Here is a 24,821-nt window from a genome sequence, read left to right as displayed (position 1 = left end):
GGTGGGTTGGGCCATATATGCATATATATACTTTAATATATTCAATCTCTGCATGCAGGTGTTGACAAACACATTTATGTCATTACTATGTCTTATCGGTTTATGGTAATCGTGTTTGATGAGTGTGTAGACGTTGTCATTCACACATTTTAGTTAACGCATTGGTGGTTATTTTTACAAGCCCCTCCTTAAGATGAATATGCATGAAAATTTAGCTATTGTCCTCTGTTTGTGCTTGTCGCCAATACGGTTCTCGGATTGGCAGTTATTTATATCCTGATGACATTCGCTAGACCTCGGAGTTCCATCCTCGATAGCGTTGTTCGGCTGTGTGTCGTATTTTATCGGAAGAACATCCGAGGGCTAGCTGATAGACTAGACTACACCAGGCACAATAGCTAATAGCCTAACATCACAATGTTTTTCTACGAATATTTTCGATGGATGTCAAGAACATACTATGTAGACAGGTTTGGGTTTGTTTTATCGATGTTGAATAGTTAAAAGCAGATAAATATATCACATCAGTGATCGCCGAGAAGTCGATGTCATCAAAATTACACAAAAAAACAGGATATGAGTATATGACCAAGTACACTTTTTAAATCCATAAAGCTCATGACCCTGCAAATCTCTTGAAGTGCACTCGTCAACAAAATGCACAATTAGATAAACTATTATACACTGAAACCGTCATGGCCATGGCTTCTAAAAGTTTTCAGCAGCTCGTGGCTAGCCTCGATTGTCAGCCCTCTCTTTTGTACGTGCTTTGAATTGAAATGCCTTGCCTTGAGTGACTTGAGCCGAGTGACCAAACACGCACTTCTACTTTCTGGTCGAGTTCATTAATGATGCGGGTAGTTCAGCTCCTGTTGAGACCAAAACTTTAATTGAAAAATACGAAAACAATAATTCCCCTTTTCTCATGCATATTTTAATAAATAATAAGTGTGATACCTTTTACGTATCAACCTAGTCAATGGAGAAAGTTCTACAAAGTAAAACTTCTCCAATATAAACTTGTCCCTCCGTACTGTTGTGAACAATGAATGGAGACGACCCAATCCGATCGAGCAGACTGCTTTCACTCGGTACATAAAACCACAACAGAAGACGGACGGATCGCGAAGACACAGACTGGCACTCGTTTGTTTACAGCTACAACACTGACTTTACGACCAGTGGTGTATTGCGGAAAACAACAAATTGTCGCTTTCCCAGATTAGGAAGTCGAGTGAGGTTAAAGAAAATTATTCTCAAAATATACGCGTAACAAATTCCGCGGGAAATATCAACACCGTTAACCAAACCACCGACGCTATAATTTGGTGGCGAGAACTTTGTTTTGATTGCTGGATGAATGGACGTCTGACGCTGCATATAGGCATGACGACAGCCAGAATGCAATTCTTAATAACATGTTTCATCACCACAGGTAAGCGACATATTGTACCGCATGTTTATTTCCCTTCTCCCACAGTGATCAAAGCGAGTTATGTGCTCATTTCATTTCCCTCGTGACCACTAGTGCGATAACATGTTTTTTCTCATCATCAGCTGTGTCGATTTCACGCAGCACCGTTGGGGCTTTATTTTCGTGGTGCGCAATTCTATTGTCGGAACAAAAGAACTTTCAAAACAACTATTATTTGAGCGTTCGCCGACCCCAATCGTTACTTGTAAATGACCCTTTGGTATATAGAAACGGTCACATGTGGGATGCGGGAGATTGCACCGTACCGGGAAAAGTTCGCCGGACCACATAAGTCGCACACCGCACGTTTACTTCTGTTCGGTACAAGGCCAGCAACGTTAAAGATTGACATTGAAGATGCACTGGAATACCTTGTTAGAACAAAAGAAAACCTTGTGACACAACAAACAATAGATAGCGATGAAAATAACCCTTTTGTATTCCGCACATTTTTAGTACTTTTTTTACTAAATAAATGATGTACGAAAGGATGAATTGATTTTTGCTCTCAGCAAATTCTTTTAAGTTTAAACGTTTGGGATGTGGTGAAATTAAGGATTTGCGCTTGGCAGAATTAGCAATAAAGTCCCAGTTTCTGTGCTTAAAAACAAGCCATAAACCAAATGGGAACCATTGGACATACTCCATAGACCCAGTCCATAGATCAAAGACAATTACTCATACTGTTTATAGACACATAAAGAATCAGTGAAAATGCTGTCAACGTAAAGTTATACCATTTTGTTTACTGTGCCTTTATTGTTCCATGGGGCAAAAAATTTAAAAGATAAATATTTATGTGGATGGTGGCAGGGAGTTTGTGATGTTAAGGGTTTAGTTTATAAAGGCAATAAACCTATATGTTCATTTTTAAGTACGACCGGGAATCCAATCTTTAAAAAAACACCTGTGGATGAAAAAAAAGGAAATAGACATTGTAAAAGTAAATATAGTTTAAAAGTGAAATACATAGGAATAAGTGAAGGTCAGTCTTTGTTAGTTTCACAGTAATGGCTGAATGACCATATTTATGGAGTGTGGATTTCTGTGATCACTGCAAACAGAGTATATATCTATATGCTTTAACGTCAACACGTTGTATCTCAATATTCAATGTCCATGAGATCATTGAACAAATGTTGTACCGTCTATTGCGTAAAACAGCCATCAACCTAGGAACAATACCAGACCATGTGTGTATTGTAGATGTTAATGGCCATGTGATTGTTGGTGTATGTACAATTGGTGGTTTCTATCTAGTCACCCTTCTAAGGACTATAGGTGACTTCATTCACCACAAGTCCTTCTACGATTCAAGATATCTTTCCAACTAGTGTTTGTTCATTTCATCCACTACCAAATTTAATACAACCACATTTCAAAATGCTTTGTTTGTTGTGTGTTGTTTAGCAATGTACAAAGTGTGTCATCCATTGAATATTTGCATATTCATCTAATTGACTCTCTGAGTCTCATCAATTTTGATTGATTTTTTTCAGTCTCTCTGCGATTGATTTTTCAGTTCAAGCCAATAAAACAGATAAATTTAAGTAACTACTTCACAAAAAAACAACAACACATGTCTTTGTATCACATCACCAGCCTTTTGTTCAAGTCAGAGGAACCCCCTCTCATTTGATGTAATTTGCATATTTGCATATTCATAAGTATTGTATGTAATTTGCGTATTCATAAGTATTGTTCCATATGAGTGCAGCTGGTGAGATACTAATTAGAGCAGAGATTCTCTTTTTGTATTGTTGTAGAAAATGAAAAGAACAATAGAATGAATGAAAGTATAGTATTATGTACAAGATAAGATTATTGTTGTCTAAGAATATATTAAGTATTGGAACCACATGTGTGTAAACATTTCAAAAAGGTCTCAAAAATCTCTCTCTTATATTAGTTCAGATAATATACATTTTCACAAAACACAATCTCACACACATCATTGTCAGGAGCTTTTATCGTCACAGAAACCTTGATGTTAGATAATCATTTCCTGTTATGGGTAGAGGGGAAGGGAAGGGGAGGGGGTAGGGGGGTAGGGGGAACATATCACACACTTGTACTGATAACTGTATATGGTGCAGAGGTTACACAGCAGATACATAAAATGCATGCTGGAAAATGAAATGTTTTCAGGTAGGTGCCTGCACTGGACAATCATCATGGCTACAGTTATATGTATGTTTAGGCTCACATGTATATTTGAGGTGAAAGGAATAACAAGTGTCTAAAATTTACATATGAATAGAATGAGAATTGGTGTGAATGCCCTTGTATACATATAGGTGTAAATAGAGCATAGACAATAGACAGCCTTAGATAATGCATGCACAGACCTCTCTGAGTATGTAAACAGACAGTATATGACAGTTACATGTAAATTATACAGACTTCATAGCTATACTGTATAACAGCTCAGTCCACTAACTGTAGTAGTCTTGTTAGTAGTCTGAGATAAGAGTAAATACAATAGATAGTGAGATCACAAGAGAGATAACAGTTGGCTACCAATGCTCTTTGCTGTGATTAACTAGTTTGACATATTTTTCTAATCTTTATCATTTTGATGATTATGCGAGATAAGTTTTGATTTTGTGATAAAACTTTCAAAGAATGATAATAATGAAGTAATTTACAATCTATCATACTGGACTTGTTGTTTTGCATGGTAACAGTTTCCAAGTCCTATCCTGGAGGCTTCTTCAGGCCAACTGATGATCTAATGACAGGTCGTTGGTGACACCTGACAGAGTTCAGGTTAGGACATAAAATTGTAGTCTATCAGCTAGCCCTCGGATGTTCTTCCGATAAAATACGACACACAGCCAAACAACGCTATCGAGGATGGAACATCCGAGGTCTAGCGAATGTCATCAGGATATAAATAACTGCCAATCAGAGAACCGTATTAGCGACAAACACAAACAGAAGACAATAGCTAAATTTTCATGCATATTCATCTTAAGGAGGGGCTTGTAAAAATAACCACCAATGCATTAACTAAAATGTGTAAATGACAACGTCTACACACTCATCAAACACAATTACCATAAACTGATAAGACATAGTAATGACATAAATGTGTTTGTCAACACCTGCATGCAGAGATTGAATATATTAAAGTATATATATGCATATATGGCCCAACCCACCGCTTATCGTAATCTCAATGGAATGTCCGGTCTGAAAATGACATTCGCTAGACTGTTCGGGCAAGCCCTCACATGCGAACTTCGTTCGCTTATAGTTATAGCATCGGAAGAAAGCCTGAACGTCTAGCAGCAAGACTAATAAAATTGTTGCCATTCAAAACAACAGCAAGTCTTAGTAGCATATAGATTGTAATTACAGAGGCTATTAACTGACAGTAGTATGGAAATGAGTCAAAACTGGGATTCAGGGGTTGATTGGATAATATTGCACCATACTATGTGTACTCCTAGAGTCCTACACAAATACAATTACCCACAGTTGATTCATTACTGTCAACTACGAGTAAGTCATATATCTAACAAATTGTTCAAAACTTGAACGTTCTGGTTGCAGCGAGTGGAGCTTTAAGCTAACGATAGTATCCTGTGGCATGTTGAGAGATTTTCAATACAAAGTGCAAACACTGTAATACTTTTAGATAGATTTAACAATGACAAGGATAATAGATTTCTGTTCGGGATTATAGGTTTTAAATTCAACCCAGCTGGCAAGAAAGTTGTCAGGTGAGGATTCAATTTGGTATTGATGTTGATAGACGTATGCCTGTAGAGTTTCTCAGCTTTTGTTTCCAGGACAATAGGTTGCAGGCATTGATAAATAATACTAAGATAAAAGGGTGACCTCGTAGAGAGGTACAAATACATCTGACGACAGCATGAATAATAGATGCATACAAATGTCTTTCATTTCCTCCATGTAAAACAGGTCTTTGGTTAAGTTGACAATTTTATTACATTTGTTGGTGGAAGTAGCATGTTGTGTTTCTATACTCCTGTAACCTGGCAGTGTTTAGTGACTTCACAACAAATTGTATTAAAAGAGTTGAACACACTTTATTGTGTTGATGAGTCTATGATTAATTCTCTGTCTCTTTCTCTCCCTTTCCCCTCTCCCCTCTCTCTGTCTGTCTCTCTGTTTCTCTCTCTGTGTCTCTCTCTCCCCCTCTCTCTGTCTCTGTCTCATTGTCTCTGTCTATCTGTCTGTCTGTCTGTCTGTCTGTCTGTCTGTCTGTCTGTCTGTCTGTCTGTCTGTCTGTCTGTCTGTCTGTCTGTCTGTCTGTCTGTCTGTCTCTCTCTCTCTCTCTCTGTCTCTCTCTCTCTCTCTCTGTCTCTCTCTCTCTCTCTCTCTCTCTCTCTCTCTCTCTCTCTCTCCCCCCACATATAGTCAAATGGACAAACGCTGCCAAAAATCTAGTTAAATCTTCTGCAGTGGGGAAAGGGGGAACAGTGCATGTTAGTAGTAATCTATCACACACTGACAGGCAGCTGTAATCTAATATTGGCTACTTTGTTCAGTTTACCACAAACTCAACCCCCAGTCTGGAAGTATGTCAGGTGTGAATGCGATAACGTCATCATGTTTATATCAGTGCTCCAATAACAGTAAACTACCACTGTCGGTGGTAAGAACAGAATGTTCTGCTAGAGAATCCATTTGACTATACGGTGGAGAGAGAGATCGTAGACAAGTCTTAACATATAGTTCTAGACTTGGGACATGTGCAGCTTTGGTTTACTTGGCAAACTTAGACAAGCACATTGTATGCTAATTAGTTACAATTATGCAAATTAATCAGAAGTGATGAACCAAGTTGAGAACTGTTCAGTCTTGTGTATCTTATTGATCAAAATTATACGTCCAACAAATTTGGACAGTAACAACAAAACATATGCCAGCGTCTTATTATATGAAGTGAATTTAGAAATTGAACAATATACAAAGCAAATAATGATGAAAGCTAGTGTTGCTAACACTATGAAGTGTAATCCAAGTGTTTATATAGAACTCCTTTGAGTTATTGTTTGGTTGACCTTTCACCTGTGGTTGTTTACCCTTGACCAACAAATATTTACAAATGTTGGTGCCAAAACAGGAAATAGAGTGTATTGTTGTACGTTCATTAGCTTCAGTAGGTGCTACTTGTTGTTAATACACAAATTGTTGTGGCCTTGAAAAGTTTTTGTCAAAGTTGTACTGAAAATAGGTGAAGTCTTTGTGTTTTATGAACTGTTCAGAAGTCTGAATAGAAAATATTGTATTTGTGCAAGAAAGAAGTTTGTTTGTTCACGTTACTAAAAAGTGTTGTGAACTGCCAATGACCTTATTTTGACACGGCTTTCTAAAATGTCATTGTCGTGTTGTATTTTTTTGTACAAAGGTGTCTGCAGGATCTACTTTTACAGGTCAACGTTGTCATTGTCATAGACTTATACTCAACACGCAGAAAAAAAAAACTATTCTAAATCTTTAGAACAGCTACTTGCCCAGAGCTTTGTTGTGGTCTGACTATCTCGAGACAATTTGTAACATTCTCGGAAGGCAGTGCACATATTTGTACTGGAGCAACGAAATATGAAGATACGTTTTGGACGGTGTCGTAAAGAGGGCTGTGGTCTACGACTTGTAATTTAACTTAATTGGGAGAGTTGAGCCAGCAGAAGTCTCTGGGCTAGCAGTTTACACTTACATCTCACAAAATCTTTCTAGTTAGGGCAGTTGTACTTAATTCTGTGTTTCCCATGACTTGACCGACCCTAAATTTCTTCAATCCATGAAATAATAAAAAAAAGTTGATGACCTTTCTGGCAGGATTAAAAAATCCACGTCACTGATAGTATGATAACGATCCCAACAAATGGTACCTGAACAAAAATTATCAAAAAATTATTATCATTAAAAATTAGTATTACAAATTATTAAAAAATTATCAAAAATTACTGCTTAATTAAAAATAATTTGTTTAAAATTTCATTGTCATTTCTAATTCATTCAGATTGTTAAAGTATGATTATGAAATGACAGTACACTTAATTTTTTTTTTCACTTTTATTTTATTTTTAACCAGTTAACTGACCCATTATTTTTAAAGTGAAAATCATAGAATTAAGTATGGATGCTCTTATCATGTGGCGTGCAAAATTAGAAATATATTTCCAGTTGAAGAATGTCTGGCAGTAACCATTCAAAGTCACATAACGCTACTTTATACACACTGTGACACAGTAAAAATTTGCCGCAATTTAGTTTTAATCGAAATTTGCTGCATTTTTTTGGTCAATTTTATGTGACAATAAAATTCATCGACAAAAAACTACAAAAAGATAGAAATAACTGTCTGATTTTTCAAGTTCTGGGAAATACTAATATTGTAAAATTATACAACTTGCATAAAAAGAAGACCAGCTACATTAATAAACTTGTATTTATTTAACGGATAAAACAGGCGTAACATTACATGGAACACGTATGATACGTCACTGTTTGGCATCGTTTGTAAATGTCGATAAAATAAGAAAAAAAAACCAACTCGTTAATATCAGCTGTTGTCCAAAACACATGAGTTATTAATAATATATGTTGATCGTAATGGTGGTAATGTTTCGTGTACAAGTTCTTTTTTTATCATTTTTGCATTTCATTATTTGTGCTTATAATAGCAACAGGTCAGTTTTTGATGGGTAGGGGATATGATACTCTGAGGGTTAAAGGTCATTATTGACAGGCTAGGGGATTAAGGGTGTAGAGAGCTGTACAACAGATGTTAATGGTATATGCTGAGTTTATACGTTTTGTTGGGTTCAGTGTTTGCTGTAAATTGAAACGCACTTGTAGAATTCTAATTACTAAAGCACAATTAGGCCAAAAAAAGGGAGGATTTGTTTCTGGTCACAGGTTGTCTAAAATGGTGCGACGATGCGATTTAAAAAAAATTTATTCTCAACAAATCTGTCACTCAATCTACTATTTATGGTAGTGTTTGTTCTTTATTTAAGTTATGCACACGCTGACCAGAAACAAGTCTTTTTTTGGGGGGCTTTAACCATCATTTGCAATTTTGGCAGAACTCAAGTGTGACATTCAGGAGTAATTACATAAATGATGCGATGATGTAATTTATTAAAAAGTGTGCTAAAACATCCAAAAAAAACATAATATGGCTTACTTAAACTCACAGCGCTAACAATGCCAGAAGTTGATTTCTTAATGTCATTGACATTCTTGCAAACCAGAGCTGTTATTTCTTCTGCTACACTTCGAAATAAAAGTGGGGTGGCTCCTCGTAAAACAGGCCATGGTTTGCGACGATGTGTCATTGAAGGCATAATGTGACAATAAAGTGATAACAGAATAGTTTAATCAAGGTTTTTATCGAAATTTCACCCGAATGAAAAACTTACAAACTTGTTGAATTTTCACTCTGAATGCATTTTATTTTTTCAATTTCACATACTGTAAAAATTTAGAGTGGTTGAAATTAACCCAAAAGTAATTCAGCCAAATATTTTTTGATGTTGAATGTTTGTTATACTCACTCACTGTATTAAGTCTAATGAAAATCTCAAGTTCCGGTGACTTAGCTTACATTGTTTGAACTGATTTACATCACAATAGATACATTAACATCTCCATATTAACACTTTTACTGTGGCCTTAGGAGGTACATTGAAGGTATTATGTTGAAAAAGACAGAATTTGATCAAAATCCACGGTTGGGACTGATTTATCATCTTTGTTAACTTTTAATCAAAAATGGAAGAATTATCCAAAAATTATGAAATATTAGATATAAAATCATATTGAAATGATTCCTAATATTAATACTGTAGTTAGAATTTTTAATCCTAAAATTGATTCGCTGCAAATTTGTTCATACACTTTCCGTTTCCAAATATTTTGTTCCGGAAAAATTTAATTTGCCATGACGATATTTGTCTGCTTGCATTCTGCAACCACAACCACCTGTTGAATCAGTATCAAATATCAAATCCAGCCAATCAGAAGCCAAAGATCGAATCACATGATCAGGAAGTTCTTTCATATTACTTTGAAAGCCTGTCTTTGCAGGATATTGGTTTCTAGGATTAAAATAAATATTTGTGTATTTTTAGAGGGACAAGGAAAGGGAGTTAAATCAGGACAGTATTCCCAGTAATTATGATTCTTTTCCAAGGAATTTTTTTTTATATGTATAAAGATTCAGTAACGCATTATTAAATGTAGCTTGGAACACATATTTGACTACACTGGTCATTTCATACTGTATATTATAAGGAATGTATCCAATGTTTTACTGCACACAAAAACCACCTGTTGAATCAGGCGATGCCAGGAATCAAATTGAGATCTCCTTTGCTTGGCCGCGATTTGTTAATTAGCTCGCTGTAGGGTGATTACCAGGAGGTAGTGATATCTGCCCAGGACTGCATCTATCCAATGGTAATAGATAAATTAGAAAAACTTACACAATAGAAACAAAAACCGAATGTTTCTGAAAGCTATTCTATTCATTTAACATTCTCCCCCCCATGACTTGTTTTTGCATTTTTGAACCAATACGATTTGTTGTCGGTGATACATATAGACTGTCAGATATGTCGTGTCGCTCCAACTTTGCCAGTGGGAGGTGTTGACAGATGTGTAAGGGCAGCCTGTCATGGCGTACCTTACACTAGTGAAAAATACTACACCAGCCAATCAAAGTAAAAGTTTCATATCACATGATCAAAACTGCATAGAATATCTGCTAAATAGACTCTCTTTTTTGGTACCTATGCAAGCTGAAATTTTCCTGCAAATCAATTTTTACTGAAAACTGCACTTGTATTACGTCTTTACTGATTCAAATTGTGATTCATAGAAAAGCGAAAGGATTTTGTTTTAGAATTAATTGATGCAAGATGAAAAAAAAGGGCAAAATTGAATTTCAAGTCAAAAGTATATCGCACAATATTCTTTCAGGTAAGTCAACAAAGTTTGGGAAATGGCAAACACTCACCATATATGTAGTCATCCAATGTTTGTCCATGATAAAACTTGTGTGGTACGTGTCACCACAAAATCAGGTAAGAGTTATCACCCTGAAAGTAAAGATAGAAATTTTTACAGTATTGCAGATCAATATCTGTTTTGTTGTTAGTAGTCTTTTTGTTGGATGTGAGTGCAGCTGTCGTGTTAGTTAGAACTAGACTGATTTTTTTTTCTAGCTAGGGACCTTGACTAGGTGATGTTGTATACTTTAGATAAACAGAAACTTGGTACAGACTGTTACAAAGTATTGCTAAGTGCTACTTGTATTGTCTTGTCAGTAAACATGTCATTTCAGTGTATGACATCACCATCAATCAATCCACTAAATCTGATCCAATGTCCTTATTACATGGACTGGTGAGGTGTGACTTACAGTAGGTTCTTTTTTATCAACAAAACAAAAAACAACACTTTATGAGAAAGTACGTCCTCCGTTTACTAGTCACACTGGTCTCAGATCTTGCTTCATTTATATTCGTATCAAAGTCTTGTGTGTATATGTTCCACATCAAGCCTGTACGTGTCTGTATAAGTTTCAAACGTTTCCCTTGTAGGTTCTGCACAGTTCTGTACAGTTCCGCTCAGGCTCTGCTGCACAGTACCCACACAGTTCTACACAGGTTTGCACAGCTCTGCACAGTTTCACACAGTTTGCTGCACATGCAGCTCTGCACAGCTTCACACAGTTCTGCACAGCCGGGCTGCTATACACTGTACCCACACAGGTTTTGTACTGCTCAGAACTAAAATACGGCTGTAGCAGCACAGTCCCTGCACATTTCTTGCTGCACAGTTTTTTTTATGTCTCACTATACTGTGGCTGTAGTGCGGTATTATTTAATTTTCAAAAGAGGGTTGTCATACAGACAGATTAAGGTATTCAAATTATGCATGACATGTGCAAGAGAGTATTTTTTGTCAAAAGCCTCACATTATACAATTAATAGCAAAATATAAAGTTTTTTCTTTAGATTTTATTTCCTTATTAAAAAGTGAATTGTTAGAAAAAAAAATGTTTCATTTTAAAAAAAAATATTTCAAAGAATAAATTATTGTTCGCTCTTGTAATCGAAAAGAGTTAACAAAGATTCCCACATTTCTGTGTTTATGATCTAGTTTTTGCGTTACTACCAGAGGAGGTTGATGGTCTGGATTCTCCGCAAACTCAGCTCCATCCATTCAGTCACATCTGTTTTCAACTTCCTATGTTAATTATCTCTCCTTCTCAAACCTAGAACTTAATGATTAGTAATTTCTGATGGCCAATTGTCACAAATCTTGTGACTGACACGTCTGATTTTACGTTCTTGCAGAAGAGATCACTTCTTGGTTATAACGTCAAGTGAATATCAGCTAAACTGTCGTATTAACGTCCAATTATCAATTTATCTTTCTCAGATTTATCTCCGCTAATGGTTTATTGAGATGTCAAAATGATATATTTTTGAAAGATAATAAAATTTTTTTAACATGGATATATTTTCCTCAAAACACCTAGTTTGGTTGATCAACAGTCGATTCATCAAATTGTCTGTAGTAATTTTTTTTTTTAGCAAAGATGAGAGTATAAACGTCTTCCATTCGACATGTCTGTTGATCTGGGACAAACATCGCCCACTATTCTCTGCATGTCTGCTTGAGGTTTTACCGTTGTTTGTTGTTCATATATCTTGACGTGAGGTCACAAGGAGTCATCTACATTCAATGAAAAGACCTGAACCAGAAAATTAGAAAATCTGAGTAAAAAAAAAAAAACACAAAGCAAATCATGAAAACAATAACATGTGAGAACTTCACAGGGTCTGTATTTCCTGGTCCCATGATGCATTGCTGTTTCTTGCCCACTGTCCGCTGTTCAACTTTGAAAAAGTCGTGTCCAGGATAAATTACAGTATGGAGAATAAAAAAATGTCTGGAGGTCTTGTTGTTGTATCAACACCAGCAGAAAAATTCTGTCAGAAAGTTTGTCACTCAAGTTAGAATAATTTATTGCAAGCATTATTTGTGTAAAAAGTGGAAATAAATGAAGAGAGACAAAATACATTGCCAGAATGTATGATTTTAATTATTCAAAAGTTGTGAATTCACACTTATGAATATTGATTATTGTTCCTTGATTTTATTTCAATTTTGGTACCGTCACTAATTTATCAAAGATTGCTACTTTATGTAAATGTAAACGGCAGATTGATTGGAATGCTTTCTTCTAATTAATTCACAAAAAATTAGGAAAAAGATGTGAATGAAGTATGTGTCCTCTACAGTGTTAAGCAGGTAAAATCTACCTTAGTTCCACTATCATTTTTACCCGGGTTCCTCACCAAAATTACAATGTTATGGAAACTTAAATGCCAGTTTTACCACATTCCCCAATTCTGTTACCGGGGTTCCCCAACCCTAGCAACGACACTGCTCAAGTCAAACCACTGTCCTGATAGTTAGGGTTCAAGCCATGGTCGAGGATTGATTAAACTTGCATAATTGTATAAGTACGTTATGATTCTGTGTCGTTCAGTTTGACTCGACAACACAATTTAATATGCAAGTTTTACCTGTGGGCACTCCAGTTTCCAGCTACACTCTAATACTGAACCTACAAGGGTATATGTGTCCTCACTGGACTTCTTGGGGGACTACGTTTATGAACACTTAAAGAAATTCATGTTACATGTCTACCTGAAAAGTTATTGGTATGAAAATATTGACAGAATATATTATATTTCCTGTGTACTGAGAAAAAAAACAATAAAGTTATCTCTCTAGGAAAGTAACAGATTTCTTGTACGACTTTCTTGTTTATTGGTTAGTGACATTAAAAAAAATATATGTACACATTCTTGTAGCTCTTTTTCTCACTATATACTGTCTGTCCACATGCCTCATTGTGAATATTCCTAAAGTCAGGTCAGAGTGTTCTAAAGTGCTACAATTAATCTTTTGGGTGGATCCCTCCTAACTTACATTGTACAATCATGGACTGTAAATACACAACTGAACTCAGCTGAGACATCTGTTGTAGTTCTTAAAAAAAGTTGCCAAAGTCTGCAAGTCTACCATATGAGTCATCATCAATGCAATGACATCATCAGACTCCTCATTTGAATATTTATAACCTCTATCCAGGGTACTTTTCTGGTTGTCTAGGTAACGTCTGTTTTGACGTAAAAATTCTTTTGTATGTATACCAGAGTTAGTTTGTTTGCTCAATACTGTGTGATGAAATCAAACCCCTAGTAAACAACCATGGTATTATGGTGTAAACTTTCACATTTGTGCAAAGAAAGCGAAAGGATTTTATCAATCCATTGAATATTTAAATGATAGTTCTAAACGCAACCAAGGGAGACATGTATTGATATAAGGCCAGGGGACCCCACCTTCTATTGTACAACTGTGTCTTGCAATTCAGAAGGGAAAAAAACAAACATCAAGTACTCAAAGTTTTTCACTATTTTTTGTCGAGACTTGTTTTTTTTTCATCTTGGAAATTTAACTCGGAATATTTCAACACCCAAGCTTGTAATGTAGGTATGGAGGATTGAGTTTCTGTTATAATAACTTTTCCTCATCCTACATTTATGTATATAATTATGTTAAATTTGTATGTTAAATAACAAACACGTTAATTTTTTTAAAAAGAAAATTGTCAGTGTTTGAAAAAAAAAGTCCCCAAAGTTGCATGCTCATACTAGTTATATGTAGAAAATAACCCTAATTTAATCATTTGAATGTAAAACACTGCAAATATTTGTTTTGTCATAAACCACCATCACTACTACCACCACCACCACCATACCACCACCACCACCACCACTATTACTATCACCAATTCATGTATAAATTTGTCAAAATGGATTAATAGCTGTATTTTCAAATCTGTGTTTCTGATTACAAATTTCAGAAAGTTTTGAATCATACATTTTACCAAACCTTTGCCAAGAAAGTTATGTATATACACAATTCTATAGTCAGACCCCAAAAGTTACTGGGTTTACAAAATTCAAGACAAAAATCCTAGATTTACTGTGTGGTTTTTAAACCAATCAGATCTGCCACCCATCATATACATTGTAATGGTTACAGTTGGTTCCTTATTTTGACCCCTATACACTTCATGCAGGGGTATGGACTTTGTTTTACTAACTTTTAGGGCTTCAATTGGATAACAATTAAAAACCACCTCCACAATGGCTGCTTAAATTGGAAAGTCATGAAGGCCCACAGAAAACGTTTACAGTGTTAAGAGTCATCTACACAAAACAAGCACATTGTGGAAAGACAAAAAACGAAGAAAAACACTGAATTGTAAAAGACATACAACACTGAGGTTAATAATGAGCATTTTGTACCTCTATCAGCTGAATAGAGGATGTGCTTTTGTACACAACAATGTCTGAGTTTTCATTTCTCAGCGGGATCGTACAAGTGTTTGGTTTCAAATCAAGCAAGGCTCAGACTGATCCACTGGGATTTATTTGATGAGAGGTATTAGAGTGAATATAATGGACGTCCATTCAATTTAATTCAAATTCAATCAATATTGATTGTTATTGATGGTAGCTATAGAATACTCTTATGTAGATAATGCATAACAATACCAAATCGCTAAATATTCAATGGTCTAACTTGAGACACCATTTTGTAAATCTCAATAAATATACTTTAGTATTACGTAAAACGTATCGTGTATTATATTCTTGTTGATTTGTGCTTAAAAACTCTTCATAATGTAGATTTTTTGGTTTTACCCCCAAATAAGTGTAGTTTATAATACATCATCAAATCTTTCCTTTAGTTTGTCTAATTTTTGTTGTTGTTGTAGATTGTTATTTCTAGATGATGTTTTGGTTTAGGAAAGACAAGTGCATGAATAGACTAAACGATTTGTTATTGTCTGTGCTTCACATCGCTGTCACTCACATCGTGTCTATAGTAAATCACTGAGAAGATCTCTTTATATGAAACACTATAGCCTGTCTATACCCTGTCTATACTACAAAATCTGATTCAGTTCGATTTACTTGTACTTGTAGCTAATTCGTATCTAATTTGAATTAATAACTGATCTGGATCAAAGTCTACTCTGGGTGATGGTTTTGATACAGATCAAAGTAATTCAAATCAGATCGCAATCAGTTAGGCCTGGTGTGGACAGGTGCATACTCAAGTGAATTAGTTTTAATAATAAGTACTTCAAATCAAAGCTGGCAGTGTGTGGACAGGTACACTAATGTAATTTGAATCGAATCCATCTTTCAATTTTTTTAGTGTAGATGGAAAGTGGATTCGATGCGGATTAACAAAAGTGATCTGGATCAGTTTAATTCAGATTGGATCCAGATCAGATATGGACAGGGCTATAGTCTTAGTGCTGATCCCCCATTGAATCTTTCAGATCCCAGCTCTTTCAGACAGTTAGAGACCACATTGACATCCAGACTAATGAAATTACAGTAACACACACAGACAAAATTTGATCTTTACTCCTTTTGTTTGTGATGTACTTCTATATTAGGACACTTTTGGTAAAGACTTATTTTCACTTATTTTGCTGGAAAACAAAAACACAAAAGATAAAGTAGTATTGCCTTAGAATTCTTGTACATGAACGATGCACAGGGCTTAGTAATGTGTAAAACTGTAGTCTTTCAGAACTGGTTGAAAATTGTAAAAATTGAAAAATTTTCTAACGGTGAAAATCTCTAGGGTTACAGTGTACCATATTCAGACATGTGAGAACTAAAACTTTAAGATCTCAATAAACTTTACTACTAGATGAAATTATATCACTAAACAACATAGCATGTTCAATTTAGTCTCTACCAAGGATAATTGTTTTGTCCTTGAAATAACTATGCTTCAAAAATATTTAAAAAAAGGGGGGGGGGGGAAAGAAAGGTTGGAGGGAAAGAAAGGTGGGGGGGGGGGAACATTTGCAAGACATGTGTTTTATTCTGTAGGAAAATGTCACTAAAGATCAAATTGATTTTCAGTATCAGCTTGCAAACCTCCCCCCAAAACAACAACAGCAACAACAACAACCATAACAAGACCAACAAAAAAAACAAAAACAGAAACAATAGTAGTGGTTGACAAAAATGTCAAAATGACTTATAACAGAATAAAGTGGATCAAATAGATTATGTTAAACTTTGTGATTTAACAATTGTGTTTTTTTTTTAAATTTCAACTCCTCCAATATTGTAAACAATGTTCCAGTATTTTTCCTGTAGTATCAGAAATTGCCCGTCAAAGGTGTTCACTTTCACAACCAAGGTTAGAATCAATAGGTGAAAGTCAACGAACACTACTGATTCTTTCAGTCATTGGTATCACTTTAATGCTTTCAATTGTTGTTCAATGTCATTTCCTTTGTAAGATCTATAGAAGAACTGAGTCAAACTATTTTTGGAAGCCCCAATGTTTTCTGTAAAGTCTTTATTCCTAAAGTTTGCCATTGTTGTTACAAATGGCCTTTACTCAATGCCATTAATTCAATCTACATTTTTGCTTAAGGTCACACACACACACACACACACACACACACACACACACACACACACACACACACACACACACACACACACACACACACACATACACACACGCACACACACATATACACATACAAACACACATACACACACACACACACACACACACATACTCAGTTGGGTTTCTGTATCACCGAGTTGTTTACAAAATAAACAAAACAAAGTTGTTCGAGCTGAATTGTTTGTTCGTGGAAATACTGTAAACCTGGAAACTTCGAATGATTTATTTTCGCTTATTTTGCTGGAAAACAAAAATGCGAAAACAGGAGCGACAAATTACCCTTGTGGATATATTTTCTTTAGTCTTTTAATATTGAGATGCACACTTCTTAACGACAAGAAAACCCTCACTAAAAATTCAAAATATTACATTTTTCTACAGTATTGGTAAACATTGTGATGTCACAGCAGACGCTACAACCAGAACCTTACATTATATTTGCCAATAGCATAGACATTAGAAGACTCAACTTTGATGGCACTAACTATGATCAAATCGTCGGAGGTTTACAGAATGTTGTCGCCTTAGATTATGACATTGCAACTGGTTACATTTACTGGAGTGATCATATTTTGCACAAAATTCAAAGGTAAGACAAAACAGCTTGTAAGAATTCATCTCTTTTTGTATTGCTTGCTATATGTATGTATGTATGTATGTATGTATGTATGTATGTATGTATGTATGCATGTATGTATGTATGTGTGTGTGTGTGTGTGTGTGTGTATGTATGTATGTATGTATGATTAACAAATGTGTAACAAGTTTGTTATTGTACATACAATAACAAACTTTTTACACATTTTTTACCTTTTTACAATGTATTGAGTTACAAACACAGACTTGGTCAATGTTGTTTTACATTGATTTTTCAAGTAGGAAGCCATGATAGAATTATTTTAGGAATTAAAAATCCAAAATAAATACCCAATCCTCATCCATATAGCCACTTTAATGAAGTGTAACAAAACATAACAATTGAAATGTTACTGACAAGATAAAAAATAGAACTATTATAATTCTGTCATCAGATATTGATTATTTTGTTATACTTGGATGGGAGACACTGTTTAGGTTTTTTTCTTCAGTGCATTATGGTGTTTGTTCCAATCGTTTTTGAAGTTTTTAATGCTTGCGCAATCTTGCAATAGCGGGAATCGGTGGTGAAAGGGTAGGAGATTCTCCTCTAGAAAATCATGATGAATATTATAAAATGACGATGTTTTTGTGATTTTTACTGCTGAATCATAGTGAGATGCCTTTCTTGGTAAAAAAATGACCCAAAGTTTGTTGACTTCCTGCCTTTTGTTACACAAACTGTTGTCTTCCATCCAAATAGTGCAGACCTCAACTTTTCTAGAATCTGTAACTGCGTCTATTCTTTGCTCACCTTGCAGCTTTCTATCCAAAATTATATATCATGGTCTTGCAAATAAGATGATAACAAAACATAAATTTTTTTTTTTATCTAAAAATCAAATCAGTGCTCAGGAATATTTCTTTTCATAAGCACTTCTTAATTTGTTTTAATTAATTTAGAATGTATAGTATGTAATGAATATATTGCCGGATTTTCTTTTGGTAACAGGGCTAAAATTGATAATGGTAACGAAATTGAAGATTTTCTAGTAGACGATTTAGTACAACCTGATGGGATAGCTCTCGATTGGAAAAACAGGAGACTGTTTTTTACAGACAGTGGTAAGTTACTTGCAACATCTTCAGAAAAAAACCTACTGTTTTATGCAAATATGTTGATAATCTGTAAAACTCTTGAGGACCACAGACTTCTTTTTTTTCTGTCCTCATATATATGATAAATGTATTTGATAATTTTATGGTTATTCAGAGCAACAGGACCTACCCATTCTGATAAACCGATAGAACTAGTGATAGCGCCCTCAACGACTATGATGCTAAAACACTCATGCGTTATATGTTCATAATGATTTTTCAGATGATTCAGGAATGATGCTTGTTGGTTATTTATTTACTCCAATTTCATATTATTTCTTAAAGTGCGTGAAAACTACCAATAGTGTGAACAAAAAATGGATGATCTTATTTATAAACGAGACTACGCAGATAACTTTCTAGATATTCGGTCACGGAACATCATCAGGGTAGCAAACAGTTTTGCTTGCCCCCTGCAAGCTTGCACTTTGCAAGCTTGCTGCAAGGTTGTTGCTCACTGTAAGCTTGCACTGTGGGTGCTTGCACAAGCTTGTTGCAAGTTCCAGCCTTGATTGGAGTCAACTTGTAGCACAGTTGTTGACAGTGTACATATACATGTCACAAGCTTGCAGCAAACAAGCTTTCGTGGAGCAGCGCGTTGCAAGCTTGTAGCACACTTGAGTGACTTTCGTACCGGCAAATAGTAGAAGTTTCCATTTGTATTTTTCTTGCCTAACAGCTAGAGGTGTAGTTGAAAGAATTGACCTGGATGGAAATAACCGAGTGGTATTGATATTGGGAAGTGATATCGCGCCACGTGGTATTTCCGTAGATCCACATAGTAATTGGATGTATTTCACCAACGTAAATCAAGTCAATCCAACCATAGAGAAGGCTAGAATGAGTGACGGAACAGAGAGAACTGTTCTCTTTGATGGTGCTGGTAGTAGGTTGTCCAAACCCAACGGTATTACCATTGATTACTATGAGAGGGTGAGTATGTGTACTTTATGCGATGGAAATGTTGACTGAATGAAAGTCAAACCAGATGAGCGCAAAAATGGATGAATGTATTTCTGACAAGTTTTTGCATCCGAGTAGACTTTACAAGGAATTAATAACTTTGACATAGTGTAATGTATGATAAAAATTCCCAAACAGATATTTTCAAAATTGATTTTTCATGAAAATAGATAAAAGGTGAATACTCACAACTGAGAGGGTTGGGGTGGGGGGGTGGGGGGAGTGAGGGGTGGGGGGTGGTGTTTCCTTTAACTGAGAATAGCACAACTTTCTGCACTGAGTAGTGAGTAAATAGTTGTTGTAAAGAACATTGCAGGGAGAGAAAACCAGCCAAGCAGTAAGTTTATTTGTAACACTAAGGTACAATGCACCTGTATTTTTTTTTTACACATTTAATTATTGACTTGTGTAAACTCCATGAAATTCAATATATTTGCAAAGATGAGTCTTTGATATTTTCTTTCCTGTGCTTTATCAATTTTTTCTTTACAAATGTGGTTTGATGACTATATACACTTGTACCTACATATATATATAGATGCTGTATTGGGTTGATGCTGAGACTGACAAGATTGAAAGAAGTAACCTGAATGGCCAGAACAGAACGGTTTTATTAAACGAGCCTTCTACATTTCATCCTTACGGTGTGTCTCAATACGAGGATCGACTTTATTGGACTGATCAACATCAGCATCATATTATCAATATCAACAAAAAAACTGGTAGAGATCGAGTCCAGATCACTGGCTACTTTACCTACCCTACCGCCATACATGTTGTTCATCCAGACAGACAGCTAGGTGCTGGTGAGTAGGTGTTTTATTCAAAGGTCAAAGGTCACCAAGAAAATAAAAGGTCAGGGGTCAAACTTAGGCTCGCAAGTCAAATAGTCTGACTTTTATGTGATAGAGTAGTGTGCAAAGTTGATGAAACAAATATTTGATTTTTAGTTTTTCTTGATCATTTATAAGTTGTCAACAAATGTGATAAATTGTTGAATTTCAGTTAACAGAACAAGTGAACAAATCACATTTGATAAGACAAGAAAAGATATAGTTTGTGAGTTTTATTGAACTTTTTATTTTCATTGAAAGTTAACAGTCTAGAAAGTATAATTGGCCTTTCCAAAAGTTGCCATGGTGGCGCTCTACTTCCTGTCTGTGTGTACCTTGGGGGTATACATGGTATAGGTTACTCAGTTAATAATTGAGCACTGCTGCTTTCCTCAATGTCTGAACAATACGAAAAACATCCCTGATTTACACTTCTACAGAATACCAAGGGACAAAGCTCTTACGAAACGGTACTATAAGGTGATGATACCACCAATTATGAGTGAGGGCACTGTATTCTCAATTTCCTGTTTGCAGTCTGGAATGGCCTATTCTATCTATTGGTGATTCTCCAAAAGTAGTAGCAAAGTGTACATATGTAATCTCCATTTCAGGAGTCCTTATATTTTGTCACTTGTTCTCTGTAGATATTGATTCCTGTCAAGCTAATAATGGACGTGGTGAATGTGACCACATCTGTTTTGATCAATATGGTACTTATATCTGTGCGTGCAGAAGTGGCTACCAGCTAGCAGATGATGACCACACTTGTCTGGGTGAGAACCAGTTTGAATGTTTCATTGATCTATTTGCAATCATTTATCATGGATTGTACATCGTGATATTTTTATTTGAGTCATGCTGTCAAATAAACTATATAAGAACAGAGCTAATCACAGGGAAACATTGTAAAAACAAAAGTAAAATTATTCGAGTAAGTTACAGTGGTGGCGCTATTTGAAAAACAAAGGATTATCGATATCTGTATTAGAGGGCGCACTTTAGCAATGGCTGCTATCACTTTTCCCTGTACATTATACCATCATTCTCATTTATTTTGTAGTATTTTGTAGTATTTTGTACTCCATGGCAAATGCATCTCAGAATTCATGTAGATGTATGTTTTTTTGACGAAATATTTGATTTTCAATTTTCTGTAGACATCAATGAATGCAGTAGCAATAATGGTGGTTGTAGTCATCAATGTGACAATCTTGTGGGGACTTTTTCATGTTCATGTATCGGTGGATTTTCACTCCAATCAGATGGCAGAACTTGTGTTGGTAAGTTTCAGTTCTGTGTTTATTTTTGATGCAAGTACATTTTTTCTGCTGTATGGTGGAACGTTTACTAGCTCAAAGTAATTGTATATCAAAGGTCTAAACTCTGGAAATATATTCTTTGTTCTGAAACTACTTTTTTCGTTGGCTTTTGCAAAAATAATCAATATCATGTGGTCTCTTACATATAATAAAAAAACATATATAAAAATTTAGATAAAAAATCTACCTACCCTACCTATTCTAAAATTGAGCGTAATCGGAACCACACAATTTTTTTGGGGCCTTATCTGCAATTTACTAAAATTATGGTTTTACTCTCCCACCAGATACTAATGAATGTCACCTCAACAATGGCTACTGTCAGTTTAGCTGTCATAACACTGAGTCTTCCTACTACTGTTCCTGTCCCTTCGGATACACCCTGGAAAGCAACCAGAGAAGTTGTTCAAATATCAACGAATGCGAGAACGGCAATAATCTCTGTCCAGCTGGAGCTGAGTGCGTTGACATGGACGGATACTACGAGTGTCTTTGTGAGACGGGCTATCAATTCAATCAAGTTACTGGAGAATGTCAAGATGCAAACGAGTGTACAAGCGTTGATAATCTATGTTCACAGAAGTGTATCAATATACAAGGATCTTACAGGTATCCGATATTCGTTCCTCTATATCGACTTGATAGTGTTTTTTGCTCAGGTGTGTGAACTCTGGTAACAGACAGGGGTAAATTTGGTAAAACTGGCATAGTTCCCATACATTATAATATAATTTGCATGGGGAACCTGTAAAATGACTGGGAATGTAGATAGGTTTTATCTACTTCAAGTTGTAATACCGCCTTTAAAAAACTACTGCTTGATGTGTATATTCATATGACAGGAATAAGTGAATTGAATACAAAGTTATGAATAGAATTTCTTACTTACTAATGGTAGTTTTGTGTCTCAGTGGACCTTTCCAAGGAATTCAAGATAAAAAAAGAAAAAAATTGTTCACATTTCATACTTTTTAACAAAATTTTGTAATTTGCAAACCACTATCTAAGAAAAGTTAAAAGCATTTGGAATAGTACTAGGATGGACTCTGATTTTCCTCTCTAAAAAAGTTAAACTTGAACAAATTTTTGTCTTTAAAAAGATAAACTTTTTTGAAATTTTTGAATTGTTTGTGTTTTGCAAAGATTAGAATAGATTTTAGAAGCTATCTTTTTGAAGTCTGGTGATTTGTTTAAGAGTTGAAATAATTCTGTTATTCTTCAGAAAACTGTAATTTTAGTGTACCTAAAATTTGCATATTAAGAGGGAAACTAGTTTGAAGTTCTGGGTTTCTTTGTGCTCAACGACTATTAAGGATTATGAAACAAGAGATAAATATAGTCATAATTATCTCCAGTCTTTTTCAAACACATGTACATACAGAACGTTGATGGCGCCCTACATGAAAAGTCAATGTGAAGAAACAATGCAAGTCCTTGTTTGTAACTCAATACATTGCAAAAGATTGATAAATATGTAAAATCTTTGTTATTGTACGTACATACAATAACAAACCTTTTTACACATTTTTTAGCTTTTTGCAATATTTTGACTTACGAACACAGACTTGGTCTATGTTGTTTCACGTTGATTGCTCAAGTAGGAATTTAACCATGATACAATTGTTTTGTAAATTCTGAGAAAAAAAATTTGTTCTTATAGATGTGGTTGCAATCCAGGGTTTTTGTTACAAAGTGATGGTACAACCTGTGTTGATATAAATGAATGTAATATTGACAACGATTGCGACCAAGTCTGTACCAACGTACAAGGTAAAATATCACCACCACTTCTCTACCATTCATTCTCAAGCCAAGTTATTGTCTTTGAACAGAAAATATGTACAATATACCCTGGTCGTTCTACGCCACGACAACCTGTGTCTACGTCACTTGTTTTGCAGTGCTTGAAATAACGAGTCAAAAAGTGAATGTTTTCGAAATTTGGTTAGAAGTGTGAAAATGAAGTTCAGCAATTGCAGTGACGCCAGACCCTTCCCCCCATAACAAAGTTCGTTTATAGAGTTTGTGTGACATTGTGCGATCGTCCCTAAATGTGGTTTTGCAGCCAGTCTGTGATGCTCATTAAATATGTGGCTGTGAATAACTTCAAAGAAGAGATTTCTGTTGTATTTAATAATGTTTTTATTTGGCTCATTACAAAAATACAACTCTTTTCATGGATAAAATCTTTCACATTTTATATTCGGAAACTTTTCTGAACTTTTTTCATAAACTTTATCAATTTAAAAAAAATGTAAAACTGTCCCCATTTCCATTTTTTTTTCACAGAAGGTACATTTCTCAGATTGAACTCTAGGTGGATTGAATTTTAATACCAGTATTGTTGTATGAAATGTTTGTTGAATTTATTTCAGGATCTTACGTATGTACATGTACCGCTGGATATCTGTTAAACTCAGACAGTAAATCTTGCAGTGAAATCACATGTAGTCAACCCATTGTCATTCCTGGGTTCTCATTGGACTGCGGCAGTGGATTCAACTATCTTAGTACTTGTGATGTAGCATGTGATGATGGTAAGTTGGCGCTATGTCTACATCTGGCAAATATGCCATATTTTGATTAATACTCACATGTGCGTGTCCCCAGCAAAGTGTTCATAGTATTTGCCAAACTGTAGTAAACTGTAGTAAACTGTAGTAAACTTAAAGTACAGTTTTGAACTTTTCTGTGTGTTTCTTTGTCCAAACTTGGTTTAAAGTTTAAAACCCATAATTATTATTTCCTGTGCAGGTACATTGGTCGGCTCCAACTCTATCACCTGTTTATCTAACAGTCAATGGAGTATTTTGACTGCTGAGTGTATTGGTGCACCTGGTAAAACTGAAAATGAACCACCAATCACAACCTACTTGACCTCTAACGTTATTGCTGAAGATGCAGAAC

At 35.2% G+C, this 24,821-nt stretch overlaps 1 protein-coding gene and 1 long non-coding RNA gene across 2 annotated transcripts; both read left to right on the top strand.

Annotated features, from left to right (window-relative positions):
• The first annotated feature begins 1,121 nt into the window (after positions 1–1,121).
• LOC144449726 (low-density lipoprotein receptor-related protein 5-like) lies at positions 1,122–21,553 on the top strand. The gene is made up of 6 exons (XM_078140304.1): positions 1,122–1,435; positions 17,444–17,651; positions 18,651–18,763; positions 19,476–19,729; positions 20,298–20,565; positions 21,240–21,553. The coding sequence occupies exons 1-6, from the start codon at positions 1,357–1,359 to the stop codon at positions 21,551–21,553; spliced, it is 1,236 nt and encodes a 411-aa protein (XP_077996430.1). The 5' UTR covers positions 1,122–1,356.
• Positions 21,554–22,390: 837 nt separating this feature from the next.
• LOC144448835 (uncharacterized) lies at positions 22,391–24,792 on the top strand. The gene is made up of 4 exons (XR_013482137.1): positions 22,391–22,523; positions 23,575–23,684; positions 24,290–24,451; positions 24,669–24,792. It is a non-coding gene; the product is annotated as an uncharacterized LOC144448835 (long non-coding RNA).
• The last annotated feature ends 29 nt before the right edge of the window (positions 24,793–24,821 follow it).

Source organism: Glandiceps talaboti, chromosome 18 (assembly GCF_964340395.1).
Source record: "Glandiceps talaboti chromosome 18, keGlaTala1.1, whole genome shotgun sequence".
In the NCBI taxonomy this organism is placed as follows: domain Eukaryota; kingdom Metazoa; phylum Hemichordata; class Enteropneusta; family Spengelidae; genus Glandiceps; species Glandiceps talaboti.
The sequence above is the reverse complement of the archived record's forward strand: the minus strand, read 5'-3'. Positions and strand labels throughout refer to the sequence as shown.

Coding starts and splice junctions, on each gene's coding strand:
- LOC144449726 (XM_078140304.1), top strand. CDS start 1,357: ATGAATGGACGTCTGACGCTGCATATAGGCATGACGACAGCCAGAATG. Junction 17,652..18,650: donor ATTTTGCACAAAATTCAAAG/GTAAGACAAAAC, acceptor TTTTGGTAACAG/GGCTAAAATTGATAATGGTA. Junction 18,764..19,475: donor ACTGTTTTTTACAGACAGTG/GTAAGTTACTTG, acceptor CTTGCCTAACAG/CTAGAGGTGTAGTTGAAAGA.